The sequence below is a fragment of the Labeo rohita genome, chromosome 7 (assembly GCF_022985175.1).
Source record: "Labeo rohita strain BAU-BD-2019 chromosome 7, IGBB_LRoh.1.0, whole genome shotgun sequence".
Classification (NCBI taxonomy): domain Eukaryota; kingdom Metazoa; phylum Chordata; class Actinopteri; order Cypriniformes; family Cyprinidae; genus Labeo; species Labeo rohita.
In genome coordinates this window covers 31,582,387-31,599,178 of record NC_066875.1, presented here as the reverse complement: position 1 = coordinate 31,599,178, position 16,792 = coordinate 31,582,387, and the positions used below count along the sequence as shown (strand labels likewise).

The 16,792-nt window shown below is 38.7% G+C and overlaps 1 protein-coding gene across 17 annotated transcripts in view; it reads left to right on the top strand.

Moving 5' to 3' along the window:
* The window catches only part of tjp1a (tight junction protein 1a), a 125,466-nt gene that overhangs the window by 70,085 nt on the left and 38,589 nt on the right, over positions 1-16,792 (top strand). For 16 of the 17 annotated variants that reach the window (XM_051115536.1, XM_051115533.1, XM_051115532.1 and 13 more), the window contains 2 exons: positions 13,361-13,417; positions 15,908-16,032. In XM_051115536.1, the coding sequence (XP_050971493.1) occupies positions 13,361-13,417; positions 15,908-16,032 (182 nt within the window). Of the gene's footprint in view, positions 1-5,338; positions 5,696-13,360; positions 13,418-15,907; positions 16,033-16,792 lie in introns of those variants that run through there. The other variant, XM_051115541.1, reaches the window with a different exon arrangement.

Sequence of the window (16,792 nt, the reverse complement as noted above, 5' to 3'; positions counted from 1 at the left end):
TATGATATGACAATGGTTTTTCTCAAAACTAACAGTCAAATGCACATGAAGTGACTCTAAGAGCAGCTCTAGAGATTATGTTTGTGTTCATATACTCATATATTAAAGTGGCAGAGGCTGAAAACACTGCAAGCGTCACACATGCTTCAGTATGTGTGTAGTAAATAAAAGTGCAGGTCTTTGCCATTCATTCACACAGAGATGCGCCGAACATATATGATTCATATTTTAACAGCATTTTTTACAGCATAATATTTACAGACACTAGTCTGTATTGTGTTTTGATTTAAGTGTACTGACCTACTTTTGATTTGTTCATCCAAAATTGGGCAAGTTTTGTTACATTCCATGTTATATAGTAAATTCTATTATGACTGGATTCTGCAATTCCTTCTGTGTTTTCATCATAGAGCCCTGCTTTACCTGTTTACAATGTCCCATCTGCAGTCTCAAACTGAATGTGATTTTGACAGTGTTTGGGAAACCTGATGGCTCATTTTGTACTCATCGCAGTTGTTTCTCTTGTAGTGGTACTGGAATTTCAAACATAATTTTTAACATTGTCCTAAAACAACCATATGAATGAATGTGAGTTTTAAGGTTAAGGTAAGGATAATGGAAGAATCAAGGGTAAGGATATGGAAGGGTTCAGAAAGGTTCAGAATAAAACTGTTGCCTCTGGTCTTTATCAGCTTTTGTGTACTAGATTGACAGATTCAGGAAGTCTATACTACTGCAATTTGAGAGTGTGTTTTCACTGAGGTCCACGTGCGCAACTGCCTGAAGGGTGCTTCATCCACTGGGAGTCAGCAAGACAAGCAGATAAAGTTGCCATGGTTACGCTTCCTATTACGACATCATGAGGACACCGCTGGTGTGTTGTTCCACAGGAGGTGCCGGCTTCTGATTGGCTGACAGTGATCCTGCATGCTTTAAATTCGTAAGCTTCTGAAGCGCGACAGAGGCAGTGGCAGCAGCCTCATCCCGTAGGCCAGCCTTTCTGTTTACTGTCTCACTCACTCTTTCTTTCTCTCTCCCGCTCATTCACGGCTGCCACGGGCTATTTTTAAACTTTGATTGTCAAGAACTGCTTAACCAGATTAGACGTCTCTCTGTTTTTCTCTGTCTGTCTCTCAGTTTCTTCCCCTTGGCATAATGTGGTTATTATGGTATGTCCCAGGCTAGTTTGCTTTTAACTTTACTATTGTTTGGGTGCAAAGATGCTTTGTTTTGACCCCGAAAATCTAAAGCAGCACATTTAAAAGGATAGTTCATCCAAAAATACATTTCTGTCTTTTACTCTTACTCATGTCGTTGCAAACACACAAAACAAGTTATTGTAAATAATGTTGGTGTTTGGTTTGGACAAAAACACTGAGATATTTCTCAGAATATCTTCTTTAATGTTCTGCACGTGAAAATAAGTCAAACAGGATTGGAATGACATGAGGCTTTGTAAATAGTGAATGAATTTTTTATCCCTCAAACCTACTGCCAGGACTCAATGTCTCTAAGGCCAGGGCTGTGACACCTACATTGGCTTTTTGAGCTTAGTCAGTGGGAAGGACAGAGTATAAATGGGCAGATTGTTAAGATTTAATACACGTCTTTAGATTTATGGACTGCAGTGGCTTCTCTCTTGTGCTTTACTTGCTAAAGGTGAAGAAAACCAGCTGAAAATGGCAGAACGGGAGATTGGACAATGGTTGTCCTTGTCATTCTCTCATAGTCTTTTTAAAATTCTTCACCATCATGATATGATCTCATAGTTCTAAGTAACTGTTCTTTGCTTAAACACCTTCACCATCTTTGATCTCGTAGTCCTAAGAAACTGTTTTTTAAAGGTTTGAACAGTCTTTGCTGTTTGCCACCAAATCATTATTTACTAGGAGTTGTGGGTCACGGGTACTAAAATGATTTGCATAAGCTAACCTTCCTGTTTCTCTGGAAAAGAGCTGTTCACAAGTCACCAGAGTAAAGATCTTGAAACGGGATCTCTGCTTAAGAATTTGCAAATTGTGTATTGTAATTATTTTTTAGGGGTGGGAGAAAAAAAACAATTCCCCGATGCATCGCGATTCTCTCTTCAACGATTCTGAACAGATTCGGAATATTTCAGAGCTGATTCTGAGATGGGGATATTTTCCCGCATGTGACACGTGTGCGCGGTGTGGTGGGCTTCATTGCACGGAATTTGCCCTGTGAAAAACGGCTTTGACAGCGAACGCGGAAAGCGCTGTGGCAAAAGTTCAACTATTTTGAACAAAAGTTCAACTATTTTGAACTTTAAGCGTGGCCAGCGCAGCTTGCGTGCCAGTAGTACGCTCCACTGCACGTGCGCTTTGGTCGACGCAGAAACAAGCCATCTTCTCACGACGCAATCAATTGAAATTATTTGGTTTCATAGCACAGCGCAGTGCTTTCCACGTTCGGTGTGAAAGCCGCTAGACACGTGTGCATTGCTTGACAGTGTGTGCTTCCACCTGCCGTGTTTTACTTTAGATTTGCATTCATTAATGGCGTTTGGAATGCAGTACTATTAGATGCACAAAACTCGCGCACTGACGGACGTTCATGTGCGCTTTGTGTTTGTTGTCCTGAAGATCGATTGCGGCTGCAGTTAAATGCACTTGCATTTTCAAATACTTTTATACGAAATTGATGTTCACACAGTCAGTTATGTTTTCAGAGCAGGACAAAAACATCTGATATATCGAAATAGATCTGTGCATTAGTGTGAATACAGTCTGTTAAAGCTGTCACTGTCTATGATCTCATCAGTAATAATCAAACGGCAATATTTGCTGAGGAAAAAAGAAAAACCCATAACTATTGTCTGAAAACTTTCGGATAATTAAAGAACACTTATTTTAAATAAGATTAGACGTCTTTTAAAGAACTCTTATTTTAAATAAGTGATTGTTTTAAAAAGTAGCCCGTTTATATAATAAAAATAAATTTGCTATAAAATGAATATAAAAATGTAGCCACGGGCAGTAATATTGTTGATAATGAAAATTGAAAATGAATCATGAAACCAGTGAAGATTCACACCCCTACTTTTAAGATGGCAGCACTGACATACAGAGATTCCAACTATAAACAAAAAACAAAGAAACTGCAATTTTGGTTAAAATGTAAGGTTGTAAAGATGTATTTGCACAGCAGAATAATTAATTGGGGAAAAACGTAGATCAAGAATCATTTTGAAATCGGATCGTGACTCCCAGAATCGGAATCGGATCGTGAAGTGCCTGAAGATTCCCACCCCTATTATTTTTTTTATGTTAGACATTTTTACATGTTTAAAATATTTTAACACTATATTTTTGACATGCTATTGTATATCATTAGCACAATGAACGGGAAGCCGACTGCACAGAGAATCATAGGTTTGCAGAACAGATGCACAGAGCTCTTCTGAATCCAACTGTTAAAGGATTACTGCGTTTAAGATGGATTTGGGCTGTGTGTATGCATGCCAGTGTGTTATGAGTGCGTGTCTGTTTAAGCTAGTGGCTGTTTGAAGGGAGAGAGAGCGTTTGTACAGCTTTTCAGGGCACAGCCCAGGGACCAAAGCAGATTGTGAAGAAAAGGGGAAAAAATATGGAAAGATCATGTGACCTTAGCATGTTTTAAAAATAACACAGGAGAACGGAAAATAATCCTGCTGACCCACAATATAGGTTAGAGAAGCTGTGCTTTATGTAGGATTACATCAGCAAATTGCAGAAACAAATGTACCAATATCCAAGCACCTGGTCTGTTTGTGTGTGTTTTGCTTAAATTTAGAGGATTTCATAGAATCATAGTGCTGTTGTGTCAGTGAACTGACAATGCTGATGACATCACAAGAACGTGGACAATCCTAAATGCTTCAGTAGTAACAAACAGGGAAGCACATTTCACCTTTTATTTACATTTTATTTGTTAAAACAACTACTGTAATTTAATTATCATAGGTACTTTTGAATGAACTTCAGTGAAGAAGATGCTTTTTAGAACCAGATGGTGGTGTGATGACAACTACCTCCAGGGGCTAATGAGCAACGCTAACCAGCACACCGTGACTTTTTCTATAAGATCTACAGCTGTGATGGTTCATGTTGTCCTTGAGCTTGTGATCTCAACTGCAGTGGAAGAGGATGGGAGCATGTCCCAGAAACAAAGGATTAATTACAGCGATTGGGCGAATTGATGATCCTAGGTGGCTGTTCGCTCAATCCTGGGTTACTAATCCTGGAAATGAACTTGATAGTGGTGATCTGGCGTTCAGTCTCAATGTTTGTTGAAATTAATTGTTAAAAACACAAACTACAATTCAAAAGTTTGGGGTTTGTACGATTTAAAACATTTTCTATCCACCTTCTTTTTTTTTTCCGAGACGACAGATGCTGAAATTTAGAGATACTAGTCCATATCATGATTTGATTGAAGTATAATGACCTACTTTTGATTAATTAATTCAAACTTTGACAAATTCCGTGACATTCCGCGTAATACAGTAAATTCTGTTTTTATAACTGGATTCCGCGATTCCCTCCGTGTTTTCTGCATTGTGGAAATCATAGGGCCCCATCTAAAGCAAGAAAATCTTTGTCTATCAAAAAAGGTGTTGTTCAATATGCTGCCATATTGAGTATTACAATTTCTCTTATTTATTTTTTAGTGAGGGCTCCATGTCCTCCTTATTGCACCATCTGTCTTTATTCCATCTCTATCCATTTCAAGCTGTAATCAAAAATCCATTTGCTGTATTATTAGAATGTCAGACCAGCATGTGAGTTGGGCAACACTTGGACGCTAGAGAAAGCTCTGATGGAGCGTTTGATGGATAGGATTGCGTAAGATCTTGAGGGTGTAGGAGAAGCCAGGTCAATTTAAAATCAAGTTGGATTTCTGAAAGCACTTAAACTCCCATTGGTTTACATTACAGTGTATTGCATTTAGTTTTAACTTTTAGTTGCATCACTTCTGCAAATTTGCATTTGAAATCAGCCAATTGGTATGATTTATGTATAACGTAGTGTCTAAACCCATAGAGCCTTAAATAAAGTGATCTTTTGCGTGAATGTGTGTGTGTGTGTGTGTCCTTGTAATAAACACACATGCTGCAGTCCACTGCAGTAGACAGCGTGAATGTAAAGAAGCTGCTGGTGTGTGTGTGTGTGTGTGTGTGTGTTTTGCAGCTGTAGGTAGCAGACTGCACACAGTCCTGAGGCTGAGCGTGAGCAACGGTGTCTCATTTCCCCCATCACTATCACCCCCACCACGTATTGTGGGTGTGTTTCTCTCTCCCTCCCTCCTACGATCTCTCTCTCTCACACACAAGCGTAAACCACACGTACAGAAGAAGAAGCTGTGAGGAACTACTACTGCAGTGGGAATTTTTTTTCTTTACACGAAGCAGGATATCATCTCTCTCTGCCTGACGCAAGTGTATATCCATCCTAAGAACATGTGGAGTTCCTGCCTGTCATTCTAATGAGGGATCTTTAGCATGCTGGAGGAACAGGCTCTGTGCTCACGCACTGCTGCCGGCCACCTGACTCTTTCTGTGTGGATTTACATTAAGCGGACAAGTGCACAGTAGACCCCTGCAGTCTATATGGATCTTGACCGAGGCGAAGAGATGCATGGAGAGACACACAGATCTTTGTTTTTATAACCTTATTCAATCAACTCCCGCCAAACTGTGAGTGTTCCACTCTGCAGCAGAGAGGATTATGCCATTTCCCACATGCAACAATGTTTGTACTTGAATCTCTAAATGGGTTGCACAGAATTTGTGAATGTTCTCGCGTTTCATAATTCAGGTCAGAAATCCTGAAATTAATAAATCTGTTTGTGATATTTGAGAATTAAAAAATGCTAGTGGCTTGTCCTTAGAAAACATCTGCATTGTGTGGCATCTTAGGGCACGTGAAGTCGTCAGATTTACTGATCGCTGTTTGTGCTTTGCAGGATTGGCTGCAGTAAAGGTGGCCTGTTTTGTAACTAAGGCTTGATTACGCTGTCAACAAATTGTGTTTTGTCTTTAGATCATATCATGTTGCATATGCATGGCCATCAGAAAACATGTGGTTGGTCACTTTCAGTTGTGGTTTTGATACATATGATATCTGAGAATTTCTCTGATTCTCATCTTATTCATGATTGTTTTAAACATTGTTAGCCAGCGTGGTTTTAAGAGGCTTGGTCTGCTGTAAAACAATTACTTGACACTCAGGTAAAAGTAGTGAATGCTTTGGAATTTCTACGTGTGAATCATTCAGGGCACTCCCACGATGGCAGCATTAGGATACTGTGCTGCCCCTAATAACCCTGATTCAGAAGGAGGGGTGCGCGCCCGCCCCTTTTTGAACCAACTATTATAAATATGTCCATGTCATCTCATCCAAGATGTTCATGTCTTTCTTCAGTCGAAAAGAAATTAACACATTTTTGAGAAACATTCCAGGTTTTTTCTCCATATATTGGACTTTAATGTTGACTAACGGGTTGAAGGTCCAAATTGCAGTTTCAATGCAGTTTCAAAGGTCTCTACACAATCCTAGGTGAGGATTAAGGGTCTTATGTAGCAAAATGATCGGTCGTTTTCTAAGAAAAATACAAATTTATATGCTTTTTAACCACAAATGCTAGCGTTGCACTAGCTCGACCTCACAAATCATGTAATCTCGCACATGTGACGTAGGCGGAAGTACCGACCCAGTGTTTAAAAAGTGAACGTGGAAAGAGTCAAACGGCATTTACAAAATAGGTAAAACCACAATGTTGGACGATTTTGAAGTTGGAGGAGAAAATGAGATGAGTTTTTTACCCTACCCTACTATTATGAATCAGAGTACGCAGACGAAGAACAAACATGGATGACTTTTCTAATGTGATTACGCAATTCTTTATATATATATATATATATATATATATATATATATATATATATATATATATATGTATATGTATATGTATATGTATATATGTATATGTATATGTATATGTATATGTATATGTATATGTGTGTATATGTATGTATTTTTTGTTTTGTTGTTTTTTTTTAAGAAAATTTCCTGTCATTTTACTAGATAAGACTCTTATTCCTCAGCTGGGATCGTGTAGAGCCCTTCGAAGCTGCATTGAAACTGCAGTTTGGACCTTTAACCTGTTGGCCACCACTGTAATCCACTATATGAAAAAAAAAATCCTATAATGTTTTCCTCAAATGTTTTAATTTTTATTTCAATATTATTTTCTTCTCCTTAATATAGTAAAGCACTAAAGGCTTAATACACAAACAATTAGAAAAAAACATAGAGCTCAGTTTTTAGAGCCTAGTTTTTTTTAACAGTAGTGAATGTCTTGAGTTTATTTAAGTAAACAAAAAATCAGGATTAAACCTCTCTGTCTTCAGTGCACTCAGAAACTGCTGACAGGCTCTGTCCCAAATACCCTCTAAGCCCTTGTAGCCCTTTTTCAGGTCCATGCTTTGAAAATGAAAATGTCACACAGAAAACACATAGCAGCTACCAAAGGGGAAACTCATGTACACCCTTAAGAGTCATAAAAAGACAAATGGGACAGTGGCTATAGTAAACATGTCTTTGCTTTTGATTCATGTGCTCAATTTATATCTATGCTTTCTCTCTGAACTTAGAGGATAGTGTGTAGTTTGGTCATTACATGTATAATTTAAAAAAAAATGTTGTAATTATTCATAGTTTTTTTTTTTTTTTAAATGATGTGTACAACATTGTGTTTTGTTTTCAGCGTTGTTGGGCAATTCAAGGCAATCTAATCCCATAACGGCTTGGGTGTTTTCTTTTAAAGTTGAAAAATACTCCCTGCAAACAGGAAGGAGCTTCCTGCAGTAAATTCCAGCTCTTGGTTGCGTCCTGTCCAGTCCAATCAGAGCTCCGCTCACACGCTGGTGTCAACGGTCGACTGTTCCTTCCTAAACACACAACTTTCTTACGACAGGCACACAGATTCTGTATTCTATTTCAGTACAGTAGTTTGTTTTAGGCTCTACAGCATGAAAATGCACAAAACAGAAATGCGCTTAGAAACCGAAATATATTCATGAACATCCTGCCAACAGCTCAGCTGTTTATCCCAGAGTTTGTCCCAGAGTAAGGCTAATGGATCATTTCCTGTTCAAAGCAGAAAGGACATGGTCAGCACCTTCACCGACAGGAGATTTAACCAGAAATGAGCTTTAATGTTTAGAAGGGAAACAAAGACTGAAAAATGCTCTTTAATTGAAGCAGAAGATGGCAAGATTTCTCTTGCATGTCTTACCGTAATTTTTTTATTTGAAGTCTGTAATTTGTGCTTTAATGTGGGAAATAGACAAGCGTGTGCATTTGTGTGTGTGTGGCTTCGGTCATGCTGACTTTTGCATCATCAATAATAGATTAGTGGTTCAGGTTGAAGTCTCTTTCGCAGTTCTAAGTAACGGCTCTTACATCTGCTGTTTATTGTCTCCTCCACACTAACACACTTCTCAGTCTTCTTTTTTGAGATGGCTCTAATTTCAGTGGTTGTAGCAGCTGAGAGGTTTCACAGAAAAGCAAGCCAAGCTCTGTTGTGTTAATATACGTGTATTTATTTGATGCAGGCGTGAGAACGAGCTAGCTGGAATGTTGTTTGAGAGAGTTCAGTTTACACACACTGGTACATCTGGACCTTAATGTTGCATTGCAAACCGGTCAGTATTGTTTGAAACATTTAGCAGAAACCTGTATTTAGACTGTAAATTATAGCTGTGCAGTTTTAGTGCGTATTGAGGGGTCTAATGACCGGGACACTCATTATTTAACAGCTACGAGTGCCACAGCTCGCTAGCAAACTCCCTGCTTATTGACATCAACATCCAAGGCGCTGCTAACCAGCAGTTGGTTTCTGCATCAATTTTATCGACCCAGAGAGAGTAGTAGTAGTACACCTTTTAAGCTGCCTGCCCATTTTAGTGAAGCTCTTGGCCCAGAAAAGATGGCTGCTGATTTACTAGAAAGCCTCTCAGTTTCACCTGGCTGTCAGAGCTCACTATTAGCTGCCTATCTGGTCTCTTTGAACCCCTACTCTCTTTTTGGCAGGTCTGAGGTCTGCTTGAAACAAAGACTCTTTTTAGTGAAGGAACGATTCTTTGGCTCTGAGCGGGGCTGCCAATGTCTGCCCTTTGTTTCTTGGCGCAGCACTACTTCAGCTAGGCCTTAGGCCTGAATAAACGTGAATGTATAAATATACCCAGGCGCACTTGCGCACAAAAAGACTTATTGTTTGCTGCCGCTTGTAGGGAATTATTAGATCACCACTGTGTTTCAGACTCTTGTTTTTCTTTAGTCTTGCAAAACGAGGTCTTGTTTTGATTTGCCTTCAGGAGATTTAATTTGGCTGCAAAAAGAATTTACGTTTGTGTGGGCTAGACAACTTTTTGGGTGAAAAATCTAATTTAGCAAGAACAGTGTGGAATTTAAATTTCAGGTTGGTCAAATCTGCAGAGGTTCCTCTTAAGGAGTGTTTTAGGAGTCAGGTTTTATCTCTGTTGAGCTCACACCGATCAGATTTCAGAACGGTGTGTTTACTCTGAGCTCTGTGTTGTTGTGATTAATTAAAAGATAATCTCATCAGATTAGAGAATCAGAAGTGCTTAGACTGACTCATATAAATGACTCATATAAATGGCTTCTAGCATTGTGGAGTGACTCTCCTGTCTGACTGTTACCTGACCACACACGCTCCTGATAATTGCAGTTTATTTGTACGTTTTCTCAGAAAAGGTGAGATCCCAGGAGTTTAAAGGGATAGTTCACTCAAATGAAAGTTGGCATCAGTTGGTTACTCCCATGTCTTTCAAAGCCCATAAGTCTGTCATTCATCTTTAAAACAAAAATTTCTGCATTTAATTAAAGCTTATGGAATTCTCCATTCCTCCATTGAAGGCCCATTACACCAAAACGTTGGTGCTTTTAAATGTTCATAAAGACATTGCAAATGTAATTTGAACATGGTAATCTTACATTTTGAGCAGATGTAATATAGGATTGTATGTAATTACTGACTGATGGTACAAAGCAGCACAAATGTGCTTGCTTGACGCACAAGAACTAATGAGGTTTGTTCTCTCGGGTTTTGTGTTTCGAAGATGAACAGAAATCTTATGGGTTTGCAACAACATGAGATTGAGTAAATTATGACAGAATTTTCAAGTGAACGATCCCTTTTGTTAATAGATCAATGAAGACTAGAAACCTGTCATTCATTTGAGATTTATGTAAATGTTAGGTGTAAACTGAGCCAGAGATGACGACTGTAGCTTTGGTAATTTTGGGTGCTTGGCCACATATTATAATATTTGCTGCTGAATGATATGTCATTGATTATCATTTAACAGCTAGCTGCTTAGGGCAGTAAATGTTTGTTAGTTTGTTTGTTTTTCTGGATATTGTCCCTTCATTATTTTTCAAAATTACTGAAAGACATCTTAATGGAATGGGTAACTGGAACCAGAATCATAAAAATTGCTTAAAGGATAATTTCACTCCCAGAACAAAAATTTCCTGATAATTTACTCCCCCTCATGTCTTTTAAGATGTCTGTCTGTCCTCAGTCAGAACGGTTAAAAAAAAAAAGAAAAAAAAAAAACAGATAAAATGCTCATGAAGAAACTTCAGAACGGTTCTGGAAATGTTTTTGTGTCAAGTCCTCATTTGGCGAGACGGCACACACTGAAATCACCGCGAGCAGACACACAGAACATGAGCGATTCATATTTAGAAAGTCTTTCTGCTTAATATTTGAAGAGACTAGTCAATATCACGATTTGATTTAAGTGTAATGACCTACTTTAGATGAATTCATCCAAACTTTGACAAATTCCGTGACATTCTGCTTTATTTTTTATTTTTTTTTATGGCTGGATTCTGCGATTCCATCCAGGTTTCAAAGGGCTCTACACCATCCCAGCTGAGGAAAAAGGGTTCTTTATAGTCATATTCTTAAAAAAATCACAATGCTTTTAATCACAAATGCAGTAGCTTTGCAGTGCTCATACGTGTCTTACGTGCATTACGTAATCACGTTGGAAAGGTCACGCGCGGTTAGTTCTTCGTCTGTGTACTTGGGTTCAGAAAGGTAGGGTAAAAAAAATCTTATTTCCTCCTCTAATTTCAAAATTGTGCGACATTGTTGTTTTACCTTTTTGTAAAGGGCCTTTGCACGTGACATTGCACGTTCGCTTTGTAATCACTAGGTCGGTTCTTCTGTCTATGTCACGCATGACCTTTCCAACGTGACTGCGTAATGCTTGAGGTCGGGCTGGTGCAAGACAAGCATTTGTGGTTAAAAAGTATATGAATTTTTTTTTTTAGAGAAAATAACTGATCGTTTCGCTAAGTAGGACTCTTATTCCTTGGCTGGGATTGTGTAGAGCCCTTTGAAGCTGCACTGAAACTGCAATTTGGACCTGCAATTTTGAACAAATTTTGGCCACCACTGAAGTCCACTATATGGAGAAAAATTCCACAGAAGTTGTTCAAAACAAACTCCCACAGATGCAGGCACCTCACTACTAGGACGCAGGGAAAATAACAACAATATGTGATCTAAAATTGGCTCACACTATGAAACATGTTCGATATTCTAATTGGACCATAGTCTGCAGCTATAAATTGGACTCTGTGCCCATCTTACATTACATGATTTTCTGTGAAATCTGTCAACTCAGATCTGCAGACTGGCACTGATTTTTTTTTTTTATCAGCTAGCTTTGACTCGTCTAGACTGTAAATTGGGAAAAAAAATATTGTGCAAAAGTCATGCAGTGTTTTCAAGCCTTTATCATTCCACTCCTGACCTTGCCTCAGCTTTCACGCAGGCGTAATGGGGCCATTCTTCTGCAGCCTGAACAGTCTGCTGTTCATCCGCCACCAAGGACAAGAACCCCTAGGCCTCACTCTCTCTCTCACTCTCTGTCTGTCACATGGCTCACTGCATGGGCATTTTTCTCATGGTTGGGGCCCCTGCTGTCGCCTCTTACAGTCCGATGAATTCAGCACCTCTGACCCTACAGACGCATAAAAGGAATGTGTGGATGAGGGTCAGAGGAGGGAATAGAGGTACAGTGAGACTGTGGGTGGTGGTTGCCTTTCAAATAGGTCAGATTCTCTCACAATAAAGCCCGACCATGAGAGAGAGGGGTAGAAATGGGGGCATGAACTGAATATTGCCCCTGTGCCAATTAGGAGCATGAATGAGATGCTTGCTAAGCAGCGTGGTAAACAGGTCAGAGGGTTAAACTACATTTTCAGTGCAGATATGCTGGATGTTTAAGTGTGATGCACAGTGGGTGATATAGGGAATATTCTTTGTGTTTTATAATATGATGTGTATAATAGAGTTGAGCATTTTTAATGAATATTTGTTTTATTGTAGTCTTACTTTTTTTAAATACACAATGTGCACCGTTAGTGCTTGAGTCTGTTTTGAAGCTCTCAGATCTACTGTAATAATTTATCCAGCCTGGCGTCTACAGTACAGGGGTGAGGGAGCAGAAGCACAAACCATTCACCTCAGCTCAGGGTCAGAGCTATAAATACCCTCTGCTCTTTCTCTCCTTGTCTTTATCATTCCCTATCTCTCTCTTTCTCAGTATCTGTCCCTTCTGACTTGTACCAGTGCAGCTTGTTCATGTTGTAGCAGTTTGTTTATATGGTGTGTGCATTGAAGGCAGTGACATGTTCACATGTTCAAGCATGAGTGGGTGAGCTGTCGTCTGATTGGTCAGACAAGAAAAGTTAAATTTCTCAGGATCCCGGGGCATTTTGCCCAGGTGTTCTTTGTAGTGATCACATCACTCTGTTCTGTTTGATAGGTCCTTGTTATTTGTTATAACCTAGTTGTATATTAAAAGTAGTGTAAATAATAATTCACCCTATGTATTGTCTATACAGTGTTATAGAACAACTGATTTATGTACGTTTCATAGTATAACTGGGTTTGCGATTTGTTTTTACAGGCTTCATGTGTGCTAAAATGAGGATAACAGCTCCTGTTAATAGCTGTTCCAGTCTTTGTAGTGTTGTTGTTTCAGTTGTGTGTGTGTTTGTGTTTGGTGCTCATGGTCAAAGTCAGCTTTGCAGTACTGTTTAGCCCTCTGGCAGCCTTTGCTCAGACCAACACACACACATACAGATTTACTTCAAGCATAGAGAGCTGGTTTGGTAAATATGCTTAAGACCTCTAACAGAGGTCAGAGGAAAATCACCTCCTGACAAAGAGGAGAAATACCTGCTGATACAAACTCATTGTCTGTGCTTAGACTTTGTCCTAACTGATTGCTTTCTCTCTGTCTCTCTCTTAGAGTACAACAATGGAGGAAACTGTAATATGGGAACAGCATACGGTGACTCTTCACAGGGTGAGTGTTCAACATTGTCTCTCTTTCCTGTTCTCACTTGGTGCTGCAATTTTCTTCCCTGCTACATTCTCCTACTTCACCATTTCTTATTCAATGGGGACTAGTCTTTCTGTCTGAATAGTATAATATCAACCAATATTAACAATTACTTACTGATATTTGTTAAATATTAATGGGGATGCGCTGAGGTTTTTGGCCGCCAAAAATTATCAGTCGAAAATGGCGTTTTTGGTTTTCCGCCAAAAGAGGAAAAACAGGTGAAAATATGAGCTGGAAAAATAAATAAATAAATAAATAAATAAATAATATAGGCCTATATATATCGCAACGCACTGCCCAGTGTTCAGTGCGCAGTTTCACTCTCCTCTAGCTGTCGTCACTAGCTGTGTGAGACTCCACTCAATATTTCGCTTCATGAATGTGCATTCTGCTCGTGTACTGCTCATCATGCTCACCAGAAAAGCAGAGTCCGCTCTAATAACGTGTCGATAGAAAATTTCTATGCAGTATACTTGTTCCTGTTCGCAGTGGCGTGGCTGTGCTGTAACATGCTGTAGTAGGGCTGTACTGGCCAAGTGCATCCAGAATTTTTTGGTTTTGGTTTCGGCCCAGAATTTTCATTTCGGTGCATCCCTAAATATTATGTTATGCATTTTATTATATATTATATATTAATTATATATAATTTTATTGTATATAATTATGTTTTATATTTTATTTTATATTAGTATTTAATTGTGCATGCTTATTTTATTTATTTATTTATTTATTTTATTTTTTTACATGTAGATATATCTTTCCATTATGATGTTCTGATACGTACATTCACTTGTAGGATTTAAAATTAAATTTAGTTTTTGGTATGTCATTTTTCCTAATTTGGTAATTATTTACTTTTTAAAAAAAAAAATAGACAAAGTAGGATGTTAATTTTGGCCATTTATCAGTTATTAGTTATTACAACATTCCAGGATTTTTCTCCATATAGTGGACTTTAATGGGAGCCAACTTGTTTTAGGCCCAAATTGCAGTTTCAATGCAGCTTCAAAGGGCACTACATGATCCCAGCTGAGGAATAAGGGTCTTATCGGAAAAAAAAAAGGATATACTTTTTAACCACGAGTGCTTGTCTTGGACTAACTCGACCTCATGCATTACATAATCATGTTGGAAAGGTCACGTATGAAGTATCGACCCACTGTTTACAAAGCGAACGTGCAAAAAAAAGTCAAACGCCCTTTACAAAAAAAGGTAAAACAGCTATGTCAGATAACTTTGAAGTTGGAGGAGAAAAAGAGATGGAATTTTTCACCCTACCTTTTTGAACTGAAGTACATAGATGAAGAACTAACATGCGTGACTTTTCCAACGTGATTATGTAATGCGTGAAGTTCGGAATGGGTAAATTATCAATGTTTACTCTGGAAGTGAACTAATCTTTTAACCAGAACGTTAATATTAGTACATCCCTACTTTTTCTTTTTGTCTTTCTTTCCTCTTTCTCCTCTCTTCTCTTTTGGGATGGCTGGTTACAGGATGTGTGGTCATTGAGTACACAATAGCCGATCCCCCAGATGGCAGGAAGCAGTGTGCGAGAGGACAAAATGCCTGCTCTGCTCCACTTCCTGTTCCTTTTCCTCTTCCTGCATGTTCCTAGGCTCAAACCTATCTAAACCAGAGTATGAGAAAGAGTGAAAGATTATGCAACTGTTAGTTGGGCACAGTATTACTTAAGCTCCTCCTTTTGTAAGAGCTGGAATACTGTGGTCGTTCACACACATCTTGGATCGGTTTCATAACCTGATGTCTGCAAAACACTTCAGTTCAGTCAGTCCCAATTGTGACCTGTTTTTTTTTGATGCACTGACAGCCTAGACAAGATAACAGGTGTATGAGCGCTAAGCCTTTTACTAGGGGCTTTATTATAGGTGGAATCTCTTTAGCTGTGTCAGTCGGCCCCTGGCTAACAGTATTAGATAGCGGCCTCTGTTACTATCCACAAAATAAACAAGGCTGTATTCTTTCCCCCTGTGATTATATATGCTCCTCACCTGCTTAGGCTCTTGATATGATTTATAGCTGTTTGTGTTTAGAGGAAGAGCTGGACACTCACAGTCCAGATGGTTTGGATGGCAGAGAGGTAGAACAGACCAATGTGTGTGTGTGAAGAGGCCCGGTGACATCAGGAAAGCTCTAAACAGAGCTCTGCCCTCTGGCCATCTGTCTGGAGTCTGTCTGTCAGTCTCTACCTCTTCACTTTCATCTTTCATTGTGATTGCTTGAGGGCAAAAGTTAGAGCTCAGTGCTTTAGACACCTGGAAGATTGAAAAGCTGCCAGACACTGCATACACATATTGTATGCACACACACAGAGTAACCTACATATTGGTCTTCATCATTCTATCCCATGTTATATAAAGTAATTATTCAGAGATATGCGGTGAATTGCAACAGCTCACTATACATTGTATATGTTCATGTCCTTTGCAGGCACCAGGTTTCGGGTTTGGAATCGCCATCTCAGGGGGCCGTGACAACCCTCATTTCCAGAGCGGAGAGACCTCTATAGTGATCTCAGACGTGCTCAAAGGGGGACCAGCGGAGGGACTTCTACAGTAAGATATTTAATATTTAAAGTTAACCCTGGGTATTAAGACTTGTACGGCTTAATACAACATAAATGATGTCTCTGACTCAGATATATGTAGTAGAAAACCATAGACTTAAACCAAATGCCATCGCTTTTTTTCCCCACAAGAAGTCTAAACACCCCCGGATATTGAGTAAAATCCGCTCTGAGAAACGAATGTTTACATCCTGTCAGGATGGCATCTAGCATTTCTTGTCTCTGCCGTTTGTAAGCTCTTTCAGTAGCTGTGGTCTACTAAAAGCCTCAAAGGCATCTGAATAAATAAAGAGGAGGAACGAAGACACTGGTCTTCAGGAAGTTTTATTTGTCCATAGGCATCTTCTCATTCTTTTCTCCTCTTCTTAGCGCTAGGAAAGCAGTGAAGACTTGCATCGCTTCTCTTTTTTTTTTTTTTTTTTTTTTTTTTTTAAGTAAAGTAAATCTTTAGTGAGTTTTCTACTGCGTATTTCAGTAAGAGACATAATTTATATTATATTAAGCCATACAGGTCTTCATACCTGTGGTTCCCTTTAAGATATTCAATGTTTAAAACAGATTTTTAACTACCAGACTGTTATTTAAATGAAAATTAATTTTTAATTATTATGTATAATGTATATATGTATATGTATAATTAAATATATAATTATTGTGTGTGTATCTATAAACACGTTTTAAATAAAAAAAAAAAGTGGGGAAAAAAAGTTTCATTTATATTTATGTCTGTCTGGTTATATAAATGATAA